Here is a 17697-nt window from a genome sequence, read left to right as displayed (position 1 = left end):
GGCAAATATCCGAGCTCCTCAGCCAAAACCTTGTCCCAAGTGATGATTCAAGCTCAGGTTGGAGCACAGCACCAGTGAGCAGCAGCTGTGCTGCTCTCCCCATCCTTCATCTCTATGGGAATGAGGACCAATGCACTGCACTGAGAAACAGCATTTGGTATGCAACACACGGCACATTTCATGTCCAGTCAAAATGCTGGCAAGTGCAGTAATTCATAAAAGCTCTATTTTCTTAGAGCCTAATAGCTTTTGCCTTTAGAATACCAGGTGGTACTAATCTATTTTATTAGTTTGTCATTTATACTGAAATAGAAGATATAAAAGACCACGTCCAAAACCATCAGCTTTTAACTTACAACAAGATTTTGCATGGTATTGGAAATTTTGTTGTGAACAGGCATTACAATCTGCCAAAACCCATCATTGTTTATGTCTAATTGCACTTCCACAAATAAGAAACAGCTGAACCATAAGTGTGCTCAACACAAATTAATTATTGCACAAAATAAACACAATTGTTGGCTTGTGTCTCACTACAGGGGGTTATAACATCAATGATGTCATGTTTTACTGGACCAGAGGAAATGATTCAGTTCGAGGTTTGGACACACTCCAGCTGGCACAGTACACAGTAGAAGACCACTTTACCTCTGTAACTGAAGCTGTGTATGAGACAGGTAAAAACACCCCTAAAACACTTTCTGGGTGCAGTTTTGAACTATGGCTTTGGAAACAGAGCAGCTTAAAGAACTGAGCACACTGCTTTCTGTTAGGATGACAGTTTTCCATTCTTGAAACCATAAATACTTTCCAAGTTACAAGCAGAAATCCAAGTTACAAGCAGAAACCAAACTAATATAAAGACTGAGCATTTTCTTGGAGGCCACACATTATCTAAAGAATTACAAACAAGAACCTACTGCTCCTTCCATTTGTCAGGGAGAGCTCTTGTGGAGAAAGAGGAGCATGCAATTGGGCATTTAAATTGGAGCAGACCAGGGACCTTGAGGTACCCAGCTCAGATCAGCCATTCTGGCTTTACAAGGCAAGTCAAAAGCCTCTATTCATCTGTGGAAATTCCAAGAATATGCTGTGTGCTTTCACAGCTGCAGGAATTTGAGTTTCATGGCTACTGCTTGTAGGAGTTGCTCTGTTTGTGTGGCAGCCTCTGCCCAGCCTGGTGGGCAGCAGGAAGGAGATTGCCTGACCTGAGGTTCCTGTGCCCAGGGAAGGGTCGGGAGCCTTTCCCCAGATCTGCTCCTCTGCCCACCTTAGGAATCTGCTGTTTCCTCTAACTGCAGGGCTTAACCTCAGAGAACAGTGTGCTCTTGATTATTTTCCAGAGATTTTGAAAGGGATTTCAGAGAGGTCAAGACCTGCCAAACCTTTTTGTTCTTTGAGTTACTCTCAGGTCCTTCATTGCTGCTCTTCACTGTGTACCCAGTTTCTCTTCTGCTCAAGTCAGCACACCCACACAAGGGTGTGATCTTTAAATCAAGACACACACATCCTTCAAAACTGCAGTTTCACCAGAGGACATGTTTCTAATTCTGAATCACAGAGATATACTTTCTCTATTCCATTATTGGGTATTTCTGCTTTAATAACACAACACAGAGAAACTTGTGATCTAATTTCAGGTATTAATTCAGGCTAAAAAATTGAAGTTCTCTAAATGGATGTAAAAGTATAAATTAAATACCAGCAGGCTTGAAGATCACAGAATTTCTTTAAGCAGCATCAGGTTCAATGAATGAATAATCTTTTACTGCTGTTCTGCCCAGAAGGGTATTAGGACCTGTTCACCATACAGGAAAGGGGAAGAGGAAACCTGCTTAATTCCTATCACATTCTATCACAGAATCAGGAGTTTAAAGACAAAAAAAAAAGTTTGGTTGTTTTGTTTGTTTGTTTTGGTTGGTTGGTTTTTGGTTTTGTTTGTTGTTTAACTAAATTGACTAAAACCTATTTCCAGTTAGAGTTGAAGAGGTATGATCAGATCAGAACTGTGCTCTTCTTCCAGTAAATGATGCTGTTTTCCTCCCTTTGTCTTGGCAGGAATCAAATGTATGAAGTCAAAAGCCACTTTTTGTTTTAATTATATGTTTTAAGACGTACAAATTAATTAAATTAAAATTTCTCACACCTGCTTGTTCCAGTTCTCCTATTCAAGACAGCCATGTTATCAAGTGCTTGGCAGTGCTTTTAAAATTTAATCTCTGAATCCTCTTAATTTTCTACTGAGTCATTCTGAACTAGGTGCTATTTTGTACAGTTTTTTTGGAAAGCAGTGCCTACTGTAGGCCATATTAAAAGAAAAAAGCAACCAGATTATGGAGCTGTGTAATCAATTTTGAAATGAAAAATGATGTTTTGCATTTCCTCATTACCATTAATAGGTATGAGAGTAGCTTATAAATAACAATAACATTATAAATAACAGCTATTTATTACCACTACAATTCAAAGGGCTAAAGCAAAAGTTATGAGAAGAGCTGTGTGCAGTATTTCCTAACACAGCAGAAAAAGCAATCAGGGTTTGATACTCTGTGAGCATGAACAGGCAGTACAGCTGCTGTGCAAGTGAAATATTGTACAGCAGTGCAAAACCAAGTTCAGTACAGCCACTGACAGAACCAAATTTAAAATGCAGTCAGCAAAATTCCTGCATAAGTAACTTCAGTAAATTTAAGAAAAGGACACTGAGGATTAATCTTGTTTGTAGAACAGCATGTATCACATAATAGTAATCACATTACTGTAATCACATAATAGTAAGTCACTTTGAATAATGTTAGCTAGATTTCTGGCTAGGGTTTGGTGTTGATTTTGTTTTGGTACAGAACAATTTCATTTTGGACAGGGGTAATTTAATTGTTAGAACCATTTCCTACATGTCTTTAACTATAGTCCTCATTCTTTGTACACTGATAAACTCTTGGACTCCCAAACCATATTATCTGCATCATTTTAGCTGTCCAGCCAACACCAGCTGCATTCTCAGAGTAATAAATACTAATATAAAAAGCTTGCTTTTCTTACTGGAAAAACATAAAAGCAATGAAGAACTGTTACAGTGTAGCTTTTTGTAGAAATAATCATAGAAATAAGGCTGAAATACATTTAAAAATTCATTTAATCTATTCTTGTGTCACAAGGCAAGGTCATCTATATCTGCAGCCTACTTCCTGACAGATGTTTCTAGGAGTAAGTCAGACAAACCTCCAAAGTGTCTGCTTCACAGCCTCCCTAGATGATTTTTTTCCTGGTGTTTATTACACGCATATTTTCCTCATGTCTAATCTTGATCTCCCTTGCTGCATTTCAAACCCATTATGTGGATATTGAAGACAAATGTCCTGCTTTTTTTTAGCAGCCTTTTCACTGTATCAAGACGGATGCATCTTTTCTCAGACCAACAATTTTCCTCTTTTTTAATTCATATAAGCAATTTTCTAGATGCACTGTCTTTGCTATTGTTCACCCATTGAATTTTCATCTCTTTGCTGATATGCAGCACCCAAAAATGGGTTCCCATTAGATATCCTCTGAGGATGGAAGGGTTTACTTAATATGTTCCATGAAATCTCTTCCTCTTTATGCATTCTAGGCTGATATTTGCCTTTCTTAAAGAAAATTATCATGCGTTTTTGACCTTGTTCCACTAGTGATTCCTCCTAGTTCTCTGACTCCTTTTTTGCCCTGTATCCACATGTACCCTGATCTCTGAGAGATGATGATTCCCATCTGAGTGCAGGACTTCATGCTTGTTGAATTCCCCTGTTTTACTTGCGTTATAATCGTTGGTGAGATATTTTTGAACTCCAGTCCTGTTCTCAAACGTGCTAACTTCACTCCCAACACACTCAAACTATGTCATCATGTTAGGGAGCAGTTTTGGGCACAGGACAGACCCTATGTGTTCCCACTTCATAAATGCTTCTATTTTCACAGCAAGTAATAGCTAATTAATCTCAATTTCCATTTTTAGTCGGAGAAAGAAGAAAAACATAATTTAAAACTTCATGCTAATTGACTGTTAGCTTTTTTCCCCAGCATCTCTCCTTAAGTCTTTCACCCACTGCTCAGCCCTCCTGTCAAGTCCTTGGCAGCAGCAGGAATGAAGAGGCTCAGCTTGCTCAGGTCTAGTCTAATGCTGAGTCTTCATCCCAGAAGGCAGGGAGAGGCATGGCAGGCAGGCAGGGCTCTCAGCGCACGTCCCCACTTGGAAAATGTCAAGTCAACAAACTGCCATATTCAAATGGCATTATTTTGGCAGAACAGAAGGAAAGAAGAGACAGAAGCATAAATTCAATCTCTGCTCCTTGATGCACAAAGACAAGATATTTGCTCTCTTAAAAGCGCTGCAAAAGGAGCTGGCTGCTGTTCTTGTCTGCAGTCGCTGCCAGGGGTTTGATGTCTGTCTCAAATCCTGCTTGAGCCTCCTTGGGCTAGAGGCCCCTCAGCCCTTGTGTGGCTGTGCAGGGCTGAAGCTCTGTGGTCCCCAGGCCACTGCCTGTTGTCAGCTTCTCAATGTCACAGCTAAGCCAGTGAGCAGTTGCTCTCATTTATAATTACTGATCTGAAATCAAAATGTATACAAAATATATATAGATTACATGAAGTCTGTATAAGAGTGTATGTTGATCAGTCATGGTCTCTTTCTAAATAGAAGCACTGCTTGCTTTGTCCTACAGGCTCACCTGCAATTTCCCAAGATTCAGGAGATTATTTAGTTAATAATCAAGTTTTTCTAGGTTTTTCAGTACTTTTCCTTTTGAGGTATGGTGTGCTGAATATCTTCCCCCATTCTCTTTATCTGTTCTTTTATTGTCTCTAATTGCTCTCCAGCTGTTACTTCTGAGAACATATTCTTTGCCATACAGGGCTCACAAAGAATCCCAGAGGTATTCAGTAATAATCTTACCTGGTGAGTCTTCAGTCAGCCTCACCTAAGATTTAAACAATTACCTATGCATATCTGTCTATTATCATGTTATGTTCAATTTACTTCTCTTAGGTCACAACATCCCTCTTTGTAAACAAGCTTTTCCACTTGAGTTGGTATTTTCCATCATGAGTTGTTTCTGAGATTCTTCTGCAGTGTAGAACAGTTTAGAAAGAAAATAAATTTGGAAATCTTGAAAAAGTTACAGTAACATAAACTCATATAAAAATGCAATGAATGGAAAGACTATAAGGAAGCATTCTTTTATTAACTCCTCTGAAGTTCTTTATAGCATAGACATAAATATACCTCAACACTTGAAAAACTTTCAGTGGCAAAATTTTTTCTGTTTTTTTTTTGTCGTTGTTTTTTTTTGTTAGGTAAGCTAAGTGGATAAATTTGTATACACATATACACTACATGAAAGGCTTTGTTGCATTCTTAGGAAATCTGAATTTCAAACTTATTTTTTGTAAAGCATTTTTATTAAGATGGAGCACTTTTTGAGAAGCCCAGCCTGAACTTTCATTTCCTTTAGTTGACTTCTGAAAAGCAAATAAGAAAGGGGTAGTTTGTAAGATCCAGACTATGAAAGACAGAAGACTGTTTTTTTTCTGAGGGAGGGGCAAAAAAGCTGTAATAGCATATTAGTAATTTATATTGGCACCCTTAGCATCCTGCAACAGTCAGAGAATTGCATTTCAGTTGCACAACTTATTTACTGTGTAAAAGTGGGGACATTCTGATTATTCACTGCCCATGTTCATTGTAAACAAGCAATAACAAAATTGCATACTGAAAACTACATTTTCAGTGTATGTAAAATCTATTTTAAGCTCTCCTGTCTTCTGCCCTTAGAAGAGGCAAGATGAGAAGGAGATGATGCATTGGTAGAACTGCACTGATGTGCTTGTGTGAGTTGTACATCACACATCTTAGCAGACACCCAAGGGCTTAGCATAAATAATTCATGAGAGAGAAAAGGATGCTCTTTGTGCCTGGCTGCACACCTCTGTGCAGGGCACCAAAGTGCTTCTTGCATAAAGAGTGATGTGGAGCAGTCTTTGACTGGAGTAGAGTTCAGCAGAAAGTCCACAGGAAGTGGTTGTGGGGAAGATGGTCCCATCCCAAAGCACTTAGAGTGGAAATTAGGAACTGCTGCCAGTATTTATAGAGAATCAGTCCTTCCTTAGTTACCTCTGCTGGGACCATTCACTGGTCAGAAATGCTGCAGAAAAGATCAAAGGTGCAGCATTCTGCCATCAGCTGAGAACAGATGCCACAGAAAAATGGGAAAATCAGAAAATGAATGACCTAGGGTGAAAAGGAAGCTTGTTCAGGTTTATATATTTCTCAAGCAGTGCAGCAATAGTTATTGTTGATAGAATCATCAGTGGCAAGTCTATACAAAGTGTCTAATAATCAAAACTGTAAATTAGAATATAATTTTAAAAGCCAAAAGCCAAACTTCAATGCCAAATTATAAAATGACATAAACAAGTTTTTATTGCCTTCAGAAAGATCTGACTCAGACCTAGGCCTAGGCCTGCTCAGCTACTGACTAAAGCCTGTGCAGGTATACATTTTATGGTGCTTTAACAACAGTGGTCAGCTGGACCTTCTACTTTTTCGGGTACTTAGCAGTAGAGGGGGTTAGAGTAGGTATGGAGACTGCCATCTGATGTTTGGATTTGTTCTTCATCTACAAGTTAGAGCTACTGTCTACTTCTGTACTTTTGCTCTCTCATAAATTCTATAAAGCCTGCATTACTCAGCTGAATTTTCTTTTGCTTTGGGGTCATTAAGTAGAATACCTCACCTTGAGGTGTGTTTAGAGTGTAAATATTGACAGTCATTTAGGTTCAGGTTCATCTGAGAAAACTGTTACACAGAGCAATTCAATACTTTGATAAGTGCTAATGCTGTGCCTTTGCTGCAGTTGGATATCTGCACAGAAATTATTTCTATCATGTTAACAAATTTAAATCAGAGCAGTCTCACACTGAGGTGACATTCATCATGGGCCAGAAACTTGAAAGAAAAAACATATTTTCATTTTAATGCAAGTATTTTGTTGTCAAGCAAGTGGCAAACTTGACAGTTTTGAGGAGTTAATTTGAGCTGTACTTGAGTTAACTCTAGTAAAGTCAGGACTAGGATTTCATGAACCTGTTTCAATTTTGTTCTGGCTGATGGCACCATGGTCTCAGATGTGCCAGTCAAAGGCAATGAGATACAGCATTGCTCTCTCACATGCAGCTCACGCAACAGGAGCAGCAAATCTGTTCTTTTTAAAGATGATAACTTCTGGTACATGTGTGGTGTAGATGAAAAAGGGACTGCAATATTTCCCTATCTTCATTTTATCCCATTGCTCATTTCTTTAGCATAAATGTGCACTGAATACTTTTTCTCGACTACTGATTCATTCAGTTTATTACAGGAGGAGCTCTGATGATTTCTATATATAGGTTGCTTCAAAATTTCCATTATAAAAGCTCTTCTGAACTCTTTAGAGAAATACTGACACTATTATTATCATGTCCATGATATGTCTTTGGATTCTGGCAAGAAGAAAGCCTTAAGGTTAGAGAAATGTCTCTTTTTTGTTCCCCAAAAAAACACTTAGCTATAAGCTGTTACATCTCTATTTCTCTTTTTTCACATTACTTCAGAAATTTCTGGCATAGGAAAAAATAATAACACCAGAATATTCAAAGGACTTGTCTAAACTTGGAAATTGTGAACTGTGGCTTTTAAATCTGATATTTTGAAGTAAGTTCACATGTATGCACTTAACTCTTATACTGAGGTAAACAGAGATACAGTTGTAGGGCAGTAACAAGGAGAGGGTGTTATTGTATGGCTGTATTGGCTGTTTCAGAGTTTTCCTTCTTAACAATGAGTTCTTCTGAGGCTGAACCGCAGGAAATCCCCAGGTGCCTGTGGCACTCTGCAGGAAGGATGGTCTGGTCTCTTCACTCCCCTTTGCTGGGCACATCCTTCCCTGTGGTCAGCACAGAAGCACAGCACAAGCAGTTTCTGTGGAATATCTGGTTCTCTTTCCCTACAGGTGCTTTGTGCTGCAGCCTTTTGTTGTACAGACTCAGAGCTTTCCCTTTGCCCCGCGCCCATTTCAGAGCACGGTGGGCGCAGACAGGCAAAGTAAGGTCGCACAGTCATCTGTGAGTTTTTCACTCCCTGACTTCTGAGTGCTTTACTTTGGTCTCCATACACTCAAAACCAGTTTTGGTGAGCAAAATGACATTTATTGAAACAACTGTATTGGTAAAAGTCACAGCCTAGGTAGAGGTACACTGGTGTAATGTCCCTCTTTTCACATAAAAATGTGATAATGGTGTAAAACATAGACTGAATTTACAAAGAAAAACCCTAAATACAGTGTATTTTTTCCTTTGGAAGGAGAAAGAACTGACTACCAGAGGACTATTTAGTTTATTTAGTAATCTCTTCCCTATTAGTAGGGAGGAGATGCTCAATGTGGCAGAAAACTGAAAACAAGTTAATATTAGAAATTAGGCATTGATTCTTAGCAAAGAGAATTATTTACCAAGAGAAATGGTGTGTGTCTAGGTATCCTCAGACTAAGTCTTCATATCTGTGTGAAAGGTGGGCTCTATTCCAACCAAAATTATTTAGTTCGAAGCAAGGATGATTAAGGAAATTTAGTGGCTTGTGATTAGGGTCAGACTACATAATGCAATTCTTTCTGTTTTAAAAATCCTGTTATTGTTCTCTTGATGCAATATATACAATGCTTTTAAAAATTGAAATTTAGCCATCCATTTTCTCATCCGGGAGCAATAAGACATTTCTTGGCATCCACTGCTTGCATTTCAGGCTTTTAAAAGTGCTCTTCTTTGTGTCTCACAGTACACCTGAGGGATGCACAAATAGCCTGTCTGTGCCTATATTGCTGTTGCTGAAGTGAATTCACTGTTCTGTAGTTCTGTCCTGACTCACAGCAGGCAGCACTGGAAGCAGATATTGGTGCCAGAAAATAGGTTTTGTATTAAATAGCAGAAGCCAAAGCTATTGGACTACAGAGCATTAGTCTCTCACTGATATCTCACTGGCATGCAAATGTTAAAATGATTTTGTAAAAGCTTAATAATAGTTAATTTGTAACCTGGATCTTCAGAACAAGAAGTCTTTTCTGCCCATTTAAAAAGCAAGATTTTGTTTTCCTGTAATGCATTGAACTGGTAACAATTTCAGGTTGTATACTTCAACACAGCCAATTTTTGCTCAGTTAGGGAGCTGGATAAGAAATTCAGGCTTTGCTTATGAGTGTGCTATCCCCTCATGAAACACAGTTCTGTATTTGACTCTATGATCAAAAGTTCATCTTCTGGAAATCACTGACTTAGAAGGAAATAATTTGAGCCACAACAGTGTCACTGCTCAGAGCAGCACAAACATTCTAATGGAGTAATACAAAGGAAAAATAGGTAATGGGGATGCAAAGATACTGCTTGGGTTTAAGTGGAATGTGAGAGGTAGGTCAGCAATGTCAGCAGGTACCCTCAATCCACATCTTGAGCAATAGTAAATGAAAAGCAAAACAAACTGGATATGTGAGATAGTTAAAAGTAAGAACCCATGAAATGACAATCCTTACTGCTCTAGTTTGTACAGTAGCTCACTTGTTGTTATGAATACAGCAGCTAAATCCATATGCAATTTCAAATTTCCTTGCCTTGTGTTGTATGGTGAAACATCAACTTCATGCATCGATGGATTTATTTTTTCCTTCACTAATCCTCATTTAATTTCCAATTCAAGGTGTCTTTAATAAAACTCTGGATATGGTGACTGGATGTTACATATTTGATTGTTTCCTTCAGTTCAGAGTCTTCAATCTGAATTTTTCAGTGCCGTGTTTAATTTTTACAAGCTTGTTTGTTAAGCCTTTTCCACATTGTAGCCCACCAAAGTAATACAGGTTGTTATTTCAAGGATCTTTTCAAAATTGCACCTTCACAGTGTTTTTTTCCCTGCTCCTTCCCCAGGACGTTACCCAAAACTTGTGTTTCACTTTGAACTCAAGAGAAACATCTTGTATTTCATATTAGAGACATATGTGCCATCAATCCTTCTGGTTGTGCTCTCCTGGGTGTCATTTTGGATAAGCCAGTCATCGGTTCCAGCCAGAATCTGCATAGGTGAGAAGCTGATAAACCAAACCAAACCAGCCCAAACCAGGATCATTGAGACTCCTTCTCTATTGCACATACTTGGCATCCATGTCCTGAAGTTGCAAACACTTCTGAGTTTTATGGAATTACTTTTTGGGTTGGCCCTACTCAGTGCATCATGTGGATTCCCCTTAAAGCATTGCTATTCTTTAGCTAAGAAAAGTGCCTTTGGCAGCTACAGGAAGGAGACTTATAGGCAGAGGAGGCCACCGAAAGCAAAGCAAAAAACTGTCATTTTGGAAATAATTTAAACATATTCAAATACATGGCATGCACAGACAATTGTGAGGCTTTTGTGAGGTCTCACCATACATACTAATTAACACATGAATAGCAAGAGAATTATAAGAGATTAAATATAATTAATTTCAAAGAAAGGATATTCTGAAAGGGAGAGAATGCAAATCAGGTTTGATCAAGCTGCAGGTGGGATGGAAAAAATACTCCTACAGAACAGGGAATAAAGAAGGATTTCACATTGGATGAGGCCAGTGGCTAACTACACTGAGAAAAATGATATATGAATATTTTAAAGGGACCTTTTCCATAGATTTGCAATAATAATGTGTTAATCATAATTATATATTCCATGACACCAAAATCTCTCTCATTTTAATTTCTAGTCTTCTCAGCTTTGCTAACATTTTCTGTTACTCTTTTTAAGCTTTTAACTTAAGAGTCACAAGTTAATTTTAAAGTCTTCTTCCTAAAACATGACCCATTAAATGCTGTGGCATCCTAGGAGTTTCAGGTCCAGGGAAAACTCTCCTGCAGTAGGGCCCTTGCAGCAGAGGCCCTCAGTGCCATCTGTGTTATACTAGAACATATATTTTTCAATTCCACAGGTGTCACCACAGTCCTTACGATGACAACACTGATGATGGGAGCCAGGACTTCACTCCCAAATGCTAATTGCTTTATTAAGGCAATTGATGTGTACCTGGGTATCTGCTTCAGCTTCATCTTTGGAGCATTGTTAGAGTATGCTGTGACTCATTTCTGCACTCTGCATCAACTCAGCTCAAAGGAGCTTCCAAAGGTAAATTATTTGGTGTTGTTCTACAAACTGGATTTAAATTACATTTGCTAAAAAGAATTAATTATCTTAACACTAATGGTAAATGTATTTAAGGTAGTTTCTTTTTTAGAATTAGGGCAGGGAAACATAATAATCTTGAGAAAAAGAAAAAATATTTGTATACCTGGAGCTTTTCTGGAAGAGACCAAACACACTGAGCACTCTTCCTTCTCTCTTTTGGTATGGACTTTATGGCTACATATAAAATGTTCTGGATGTCTCACAAAAATCACTGGCACTTCTTGTCTCCCAGGCAATAGCATTAACTCACAGTTCAAAAATTGGGCTGAGCTTGGTGCCTTGATCCTACTGCAATACGGAAAAAAAAAGAGTTTATAGCATTCCATGTATGAAAGCCTGCGCATGCATGGAACATGAGTCAGTCTCCTGGCAGATGTCTTCATGTGCTGGGTGCATCAGGTGCCTGTAGCTTTCTGCTCTCAACTTCTCTTTCAACAGCTGCACCTGAAGTCAGACTGGGATGCATTTTCCCTTCTGCGTCATTATTATAACAGTGCTTTTGTAGCTCTAAAGTGTTTCTCACAACTCTGAAATGCTGTGAAATGTACTTAAAATAAAAATGGATGAAATCAACATAGGTATGTTTTGAGTCTGATGGTTGCTGAAATAATGAGGACAGGTTCATGAAGAGGTTTTGTCACATCTTCAATCTCCAGTGTATAGCAGTGCTTTCATAAGCAAGGAAAAATAAATCACAAGGAAGCTGAAAGATGATTGTCTTGCAGCTTTTAATTATGGAACTGAACCTAATATGCATGATAAAGAAAAACTTAAGCAGCTTATGAAATTTCTGGATTAATAGAAAAAAGTAAAACATGGAAAATGAGAATAATAGGAAGGAAAAAAAAGTCAGAAAGAAGTTTGGTTGAGTGCTGTAGGGATAAATGTCCAGAAGCAGAAATATTGTTAACTGTTTAAGCCAAATTAGAACAGAGCATCACAAATGCCTAAGCAAAGCTCCTCAATATACTCAAGAAACAGGATATTGAGCTCAAGTGGAGGAGCTTCAAAACCTTTGAAGATCAGGCAATACATGGGTAGGGGGAGTTATGTCTAGATAGTTAATCAATTAATGAGATTTTTGCTGTTTGGATGAAAGATAGGTACTGCAAATGCACAAGAATATGTTAAAAGCTGTTGTTGGGTCTAGGTGTGTGGAGAAAGACTGCAAAATGGACACAAAGCTGAGCCACCCCAGTGGGTTTTATGAGATAACGTCTATCGGGGATTGTGTGCAAATGGGCAAACACTCATTTCAAGTGAGGATTTGAGTGGAAAGCCTATAAGTGATTTTTATTGGCAAGGTAACAGCAGTGACAATTCCCTGTGAGCATATCCATCTTGTGATGTAAGTGGTTGTCATTTTGCTCATAGTGTACAGAAAAAAAAGCTGCTTTGAGGTTTGGGTAAGAAAGTAGTGTTTCAGTGCTTGGATGATTAAGCATCTTTGGATCTGTGAAGGGCACTTATGCTGTCCTTGCCTTCACCTGCCTCTGTCAGATTCCCTTTCATCTGGAGTAGGTACTCATGCTTGCAGATGGGCTGGACATGGGAACTTTTAGCCTTCAAAAATGTGCATGGAAGTACGTGGAGGTACAGCTGTAAAATGAGAAAGGAAAGTTTTGTGATGACCTTAATGACCAGAAGAAATAGTCTTTCACTTCAGGCTTGTGTCCTGCCTTCTGCTGGGCATCAGGAGTGAGCAAGCAAGCCAAGTGCACTTCTTGCCCACACAAACATAGGGGTATAAGAGAAGGAACAGTTTTTTGGTCCTAGATCAGCTTGTGACTCTGTAGAATAAGGAAAATGCTTGTCATGTCCTTTTCCTACTGTAGCCAAGGGCAAGCACTGCTTACTGATCTGGGTGTTATGGAGAGCACACCTGACTTGTATTTCTCATTTCTTGTTATAAAAACAAAAACATCACAAGGGCAAAAATACCAGCTAAAATCTCATGTCACTGTCTAGCAGGTACTTAGCAATTTATGTGTGAGTATCGTCACTGTGAATGTGTTGTCCTCATTAGCGTATTCTCTTGTGGACACAGGTTAATTGGAAATTTCACATCCCAGTTTGTTATTCCCATATGTGAGCTGATAGAAAATTTGCACTCAGAATTATGTAAATAAATGTAGGAGGTGAAATGGAAATGTCACCCTCTCTCTTGTATAGAAATTAGTTGTACTCACTTGCTTCCTGCTTTGCTCTTTGAAGAAGTTGGGCACAGGCGTATCAAACCCTTCTGAAGCCCCTGAGAGCTCCAGTTTTGAACATAAACTGGTGAAAGAGCTCATCATATCCATGCTCTTGCAATGTTTCCCATCATGTGAACCAGGACCCACAGAGACACCTTCAAAGCTAATGGCAAAAGCAGAGGAACCACCTGCTGCAAGGGAGGTCAGGCAGGATGTGCGATTCACATCAGCTCCAGAGCAGCAGGCTGCTTCGAAGGAGAGGTTGCTTCTCCTCAGTTTCTTCTCTTTTGTACAAAGGCATTAATTGTGTCCTCTTACAAAGCACAGAAATATTCCTTGGGTTTCCTTTGTCTTTTACCTAAACCTCCACTGTTGAGGCAGAACGGAGAACAGTTTGAAAACTGCAAATCATTTTATAAGTGTGATATTCAGCCTCTGTGGTATTTCTGTGCAAGCCTCATGCAGTCTTTATGAGCAGCACATAAGCTCCAGGTGTGCAACACTCTGGTTTGAAATATTTTTAAGCTTGAGCAGCTTTATTATCCAGTGAAAGTGGCAACTTTCCTCCAATTCTGTTGGCTCTTGGATGTCAGCAAACACTTCACTTAGTGTAAACAGCAGCCCCAGTATCAGGTGTCATAGACAGTGCTTTTTGGGTGATGTACAGCATCTTTCCTGAATGGTACCGATTTGGTGTCTAAATAGAGCCCTCCTTAGTGCCAGCTGCCATTTCCTCATTGACAGCTGGCATCCAGAAAAAACCTAGAGTGACATTTAAAACTGGAGCCACAGCTGAACACTCACAGCACAATTTCTTTTTTTGATACAGTGTAAACTGGCTCAGTCTTTCATCATGCTCAGTTCTTCATAACAGTCTGGAAAAGTCCCTTGATAAACCCACTCTATAAGACTGCAGTTTTTTATAAATTAGCAGGTATGGTTCTCTAGACTAACTCGCTCCTTTCCAAGCTATGTGATCCAGCACTTTTGCTGTAACCTCCCCTCTGTTTTGCAAGAGCCCAGCCTTGTTGCACTGCAGATAGAATCCTGTACATATGCACTGCTTATGGTATTTTCTGCTTAAGTGAGAACTGCCCCTTGGGGAGCTGAAAGGAGTCAGGAAAAGCCTCATAACACATCAGCCTCCTGGGAATCGCTCACATCCACTGTGAGAAAGGAGAAGTGGCACGTACACAATGTCCTTTCATGCTCTGAAATAAAATTAATTCTGAACAACTGATAGCCAGCCCTACCTGAGAGAAAAATGGACTCTTAAACTGAGCAATGCCCCAAACCCTGATGGTTTTGAAGTACAGCTGTCATAATGAAAAATGAAAGCAGGGGAAAAAAGTCGGGACTCTTCTGTCAGGTTCCTTTATTTTATTAACCTTTGAAGTACTGAGTGCATTCATTAGGTTGTTGCTCTGGTGCCTCATTTCAAGTGCCAGGCACTGCTGACAAAGGCTCCTCTGCCATCCCCAGCACTCCCCTCAGCTGCCTGGACTTTTTGAAGCAGAAGAGAGAGATATTTATAACAGAGTCAGGCCTCAAGTGAAAACTTGAGGTTTGAATTTTAGTACTACCCTGGGGATTATGTAAGGTTCAGACTGGAGTTTTATGGATTGATCCTCTTAATGCTTTATAGGCAGATTCTTGTCCCAGCCTTTCAGAGGTGTGGGAGGCCATGTGGAGGATGACCAAGGTTTTTTGGTAATTTTATTTTTAGAATGATATGTGTGTCATCCTAAAAGCTACGTTTGAGCTATGTTTATCTCTCAAATAAAATATCCCCGCCCCCCTTTTTTTTAATTGAAAGTGGAAAGCTGCATTAATCCCTTTTCTACTGCCATTTGTTCTGCTTCACTGATTCACAGCAACTTGAGGACATTGTCCAGACTCCACTTTAATTTTCAAGGGTGTCAGTAATTTTAGATGAAGAAGACAGGGCTCGTGCTGTACACATGCACCCTGGGCAGAAGAGCAATTCTGTACAAGCATGGAGACCACTTAGGTGGCTTAATTGGCTTTCTTTGACTTTAATAGCTGGGGTATACCTAAATGAGCTTTTTGTCTGGCTGCACATGGGGATGTACATCTTAACCTTTCAAAAGTTTGTCCTTTTGTAAACTGTTTCTTTTCATGATGCAAATGGAAAAAAGCAAGTTGCTCAGAAGAAAGAGATTCTGCATTCTACACTTCACAAATAATTTTTTTAGACTTGTCTTACATTTATGCCACCTACTGATTTGGGGGATAATAAAACTATCAGGAGAAAATAAAAATTATATATATGCCTACCTGAATTACAATGACCCCTCCTCAAAGTATACATAATAAGGTTTAGTTTAGATACAAAATTGGAGCCGGTCTTTGTAGCTCGTTTCTGCTGGTGTCTCTACAATATCTCAAGCCAAACTGAATACCCCAGAAATTCCAAGGAAGTTTTAGAGCTGAAGCTGCAGCTGATGTCTAATCCTGTGTCCTCTGAGTCAGTAACAGAAAACCCACTGACTTCAAAGGGTGAAAATTTCATACATGAACTTTATGGCTCTGAGCCATTTCTAATCAGAGAAACAAAACCCACCAGAAGGCTTATACAACATTCTCCAAAGACCTGTCTTGATGCAGTGAAGCACATAAAAATATTCTTAACCCTAGCATAACTTTGAACTTAAAGCATGAGTTTCAGGACTTGACAGAAAGTATCACAAGCTATTTAGTATTAAGTCAGCTGTGGGTGGGGCTTGTCCCTCTTTATTTTTAAAGTCACTTGATTTTTATCACAAAGCACCAGAAAGAGGTAGCCAGTTGCACACAAGGAGAGTGTCTTCCATCCTGGGGTGCTGGATTTGGGGTGCAGCCAGCTCAGCTGCCTGGTCTGGCAGCTCCCCCACCCTCTCCATCTCCAGGCTGGGGCTTTGTCTTCACACTTTCTAGGCACTAACCTTTGCCAGTATTTGCCCTGAGCAGAAGACAGTTTACTGTTGTGCCTTTCAGGGATTTGCTGCTATCTTAAGTAAAGTTCCTTGTCCATATTTGAACAAATCCAGATTTTCTTGACAGTGCTTCAAAAGTTTTTGCTGTATAGCGTTGCTTGAGTCAATGTTTTCCCCATAAATGGAGGCTTTGAGAGCTGAAAGGAGCTGCCAGTGCATGCAAGTGCTTGTCCTTGAAGTTGAGGAGTGAAACATAGGAGGAGTCAGAGGAAAAATCCCATTTGCTGCAGCTCTAAATAAACAGGTGATGAAATATGCACTTAAGTACCTGCTGTTGTGTTCCCCATCAGATTATTGATGATGATGATGATGAAGAAGAGAAGAATGCAGTCCTGGCAGCAGTGACAAACAGTTGCAGTGCCCCTGACAATACAAACAAGACTGATTCAAACAAAAGCAAACAAAGCAGCAGTGACAGAAAAAGGGAGAGAAATCAACACAGAGTGTGTAGTTCAGCAATGTCGGTAATGAAAAGACTTTTCTGTATCTTTGACTGTTTCCATGTTAAAAACCCTTACCACATAGACAACTATGCCAGATTCTCTTTCCCGTTATCATTCATCATAATTAATGTACTTTATTGGGTGTATTATTTGTATTTCTAAATATTTTATTTTGTAATATTTGTTTAAAGTTTAGAAAGTGGACATGGGAGGGGAAGTTGCCGACAAATGGAGAAATTACATTTGGAAAAGGGGATATAAAAGGACAGGCCACCTTTTCAAGTGTATCTGAAAATTTTGTTTTCTCACTTTTCTGCATTTAAATGTCTGTCATCCAAAACTGGCTTTGTATTAGCATGCATGTCCCAAACTACTTATCAAAGGCCAATAAGTCCTTTTTTAAAAATATTTAATGATCAACTTTGTAAAATAAGAATTATATTATACTTGTTTCTGAACTCATTGAATAAATGTAAAAATGAAATTAAATGTTGTTTTCTGCTTTCTGTACTCAGTTCCTTCTAGTTTTGTCAATTATGCATACATTTTCCAGATTATATAAGAAAATGTTTAATGGCAGATCAAAGTGGTTTTGCTATTTAGCAAGAAACATTTCTGAAGACATGAGCTACCAAACAAATAATCTGATCATCTTTGTAAGGTCACAAATACGTATTAAGATCCCTCTACATCTTTAGACACCACTTCCATAGGCATCAATGGCTTTTCTCTGTAAGTGCAGGGCAGACTGCAGAAATGGACTGGAGCCAAAAGGTTTAAATCCAGAGAGATGTATT

The 17697-nt window shown here is 39.0% G+C and overlaps 1 protein-coding gene across 1 annotated transcript in view; it reads left to right on the top strand.

Annotated features, from left to right (window-relative positions):
- LOC118688246 (gamma-aminobutyric acid receptor subunit pi-like) overlaps window positions 1-17383 on the top strand; it is a 45231-nt gene extending 27848 nt beyond the window's left edge. Inside the window, exons 7-10 of the mRNA XM_036385697.2 lie at window positions 540-677; window positions 9982-10134; window positions 11013-11206; window positions 16748-17383. Of these exons, the coding sequence (XP_036241590.1) occupies window positions 540-677; window positions 9982-10134; window positions 11013-11206; window positions 16748-17062 (800 nt within the window). The 3' untranslated portion in view covers window positions 17063-17383. The remainder of the gene's footprint in view (window positions 1-539; window positions 678-9981; window positions 10135-11012; window positions 11207-16747) is intronic.
- The last annotated feature ends 314 nt before the right edge of the window (window positions 17384-17697 follow it).

Source organism: Molothrus ater, chromosome 8 (assembly GCF_012460135.2).
Source record: "Molothrus ater isolate BHLD 08-10-18 breed brown headed cowbird chromosome 8, BPBGC_Mater_1.1, whole genome shotgun sequence".
Lineage (NCBI taxonomy): Eukaryota > Metazoa > Chordata > Aves > Passeriformes > Icteridae > Molothrus > Molothrus ater.
The sequence above is the reverse complement of the archived record's forward strand: the minus strand, read 5'-3'. Positions and strand labels throughout refer to the sequence as shown.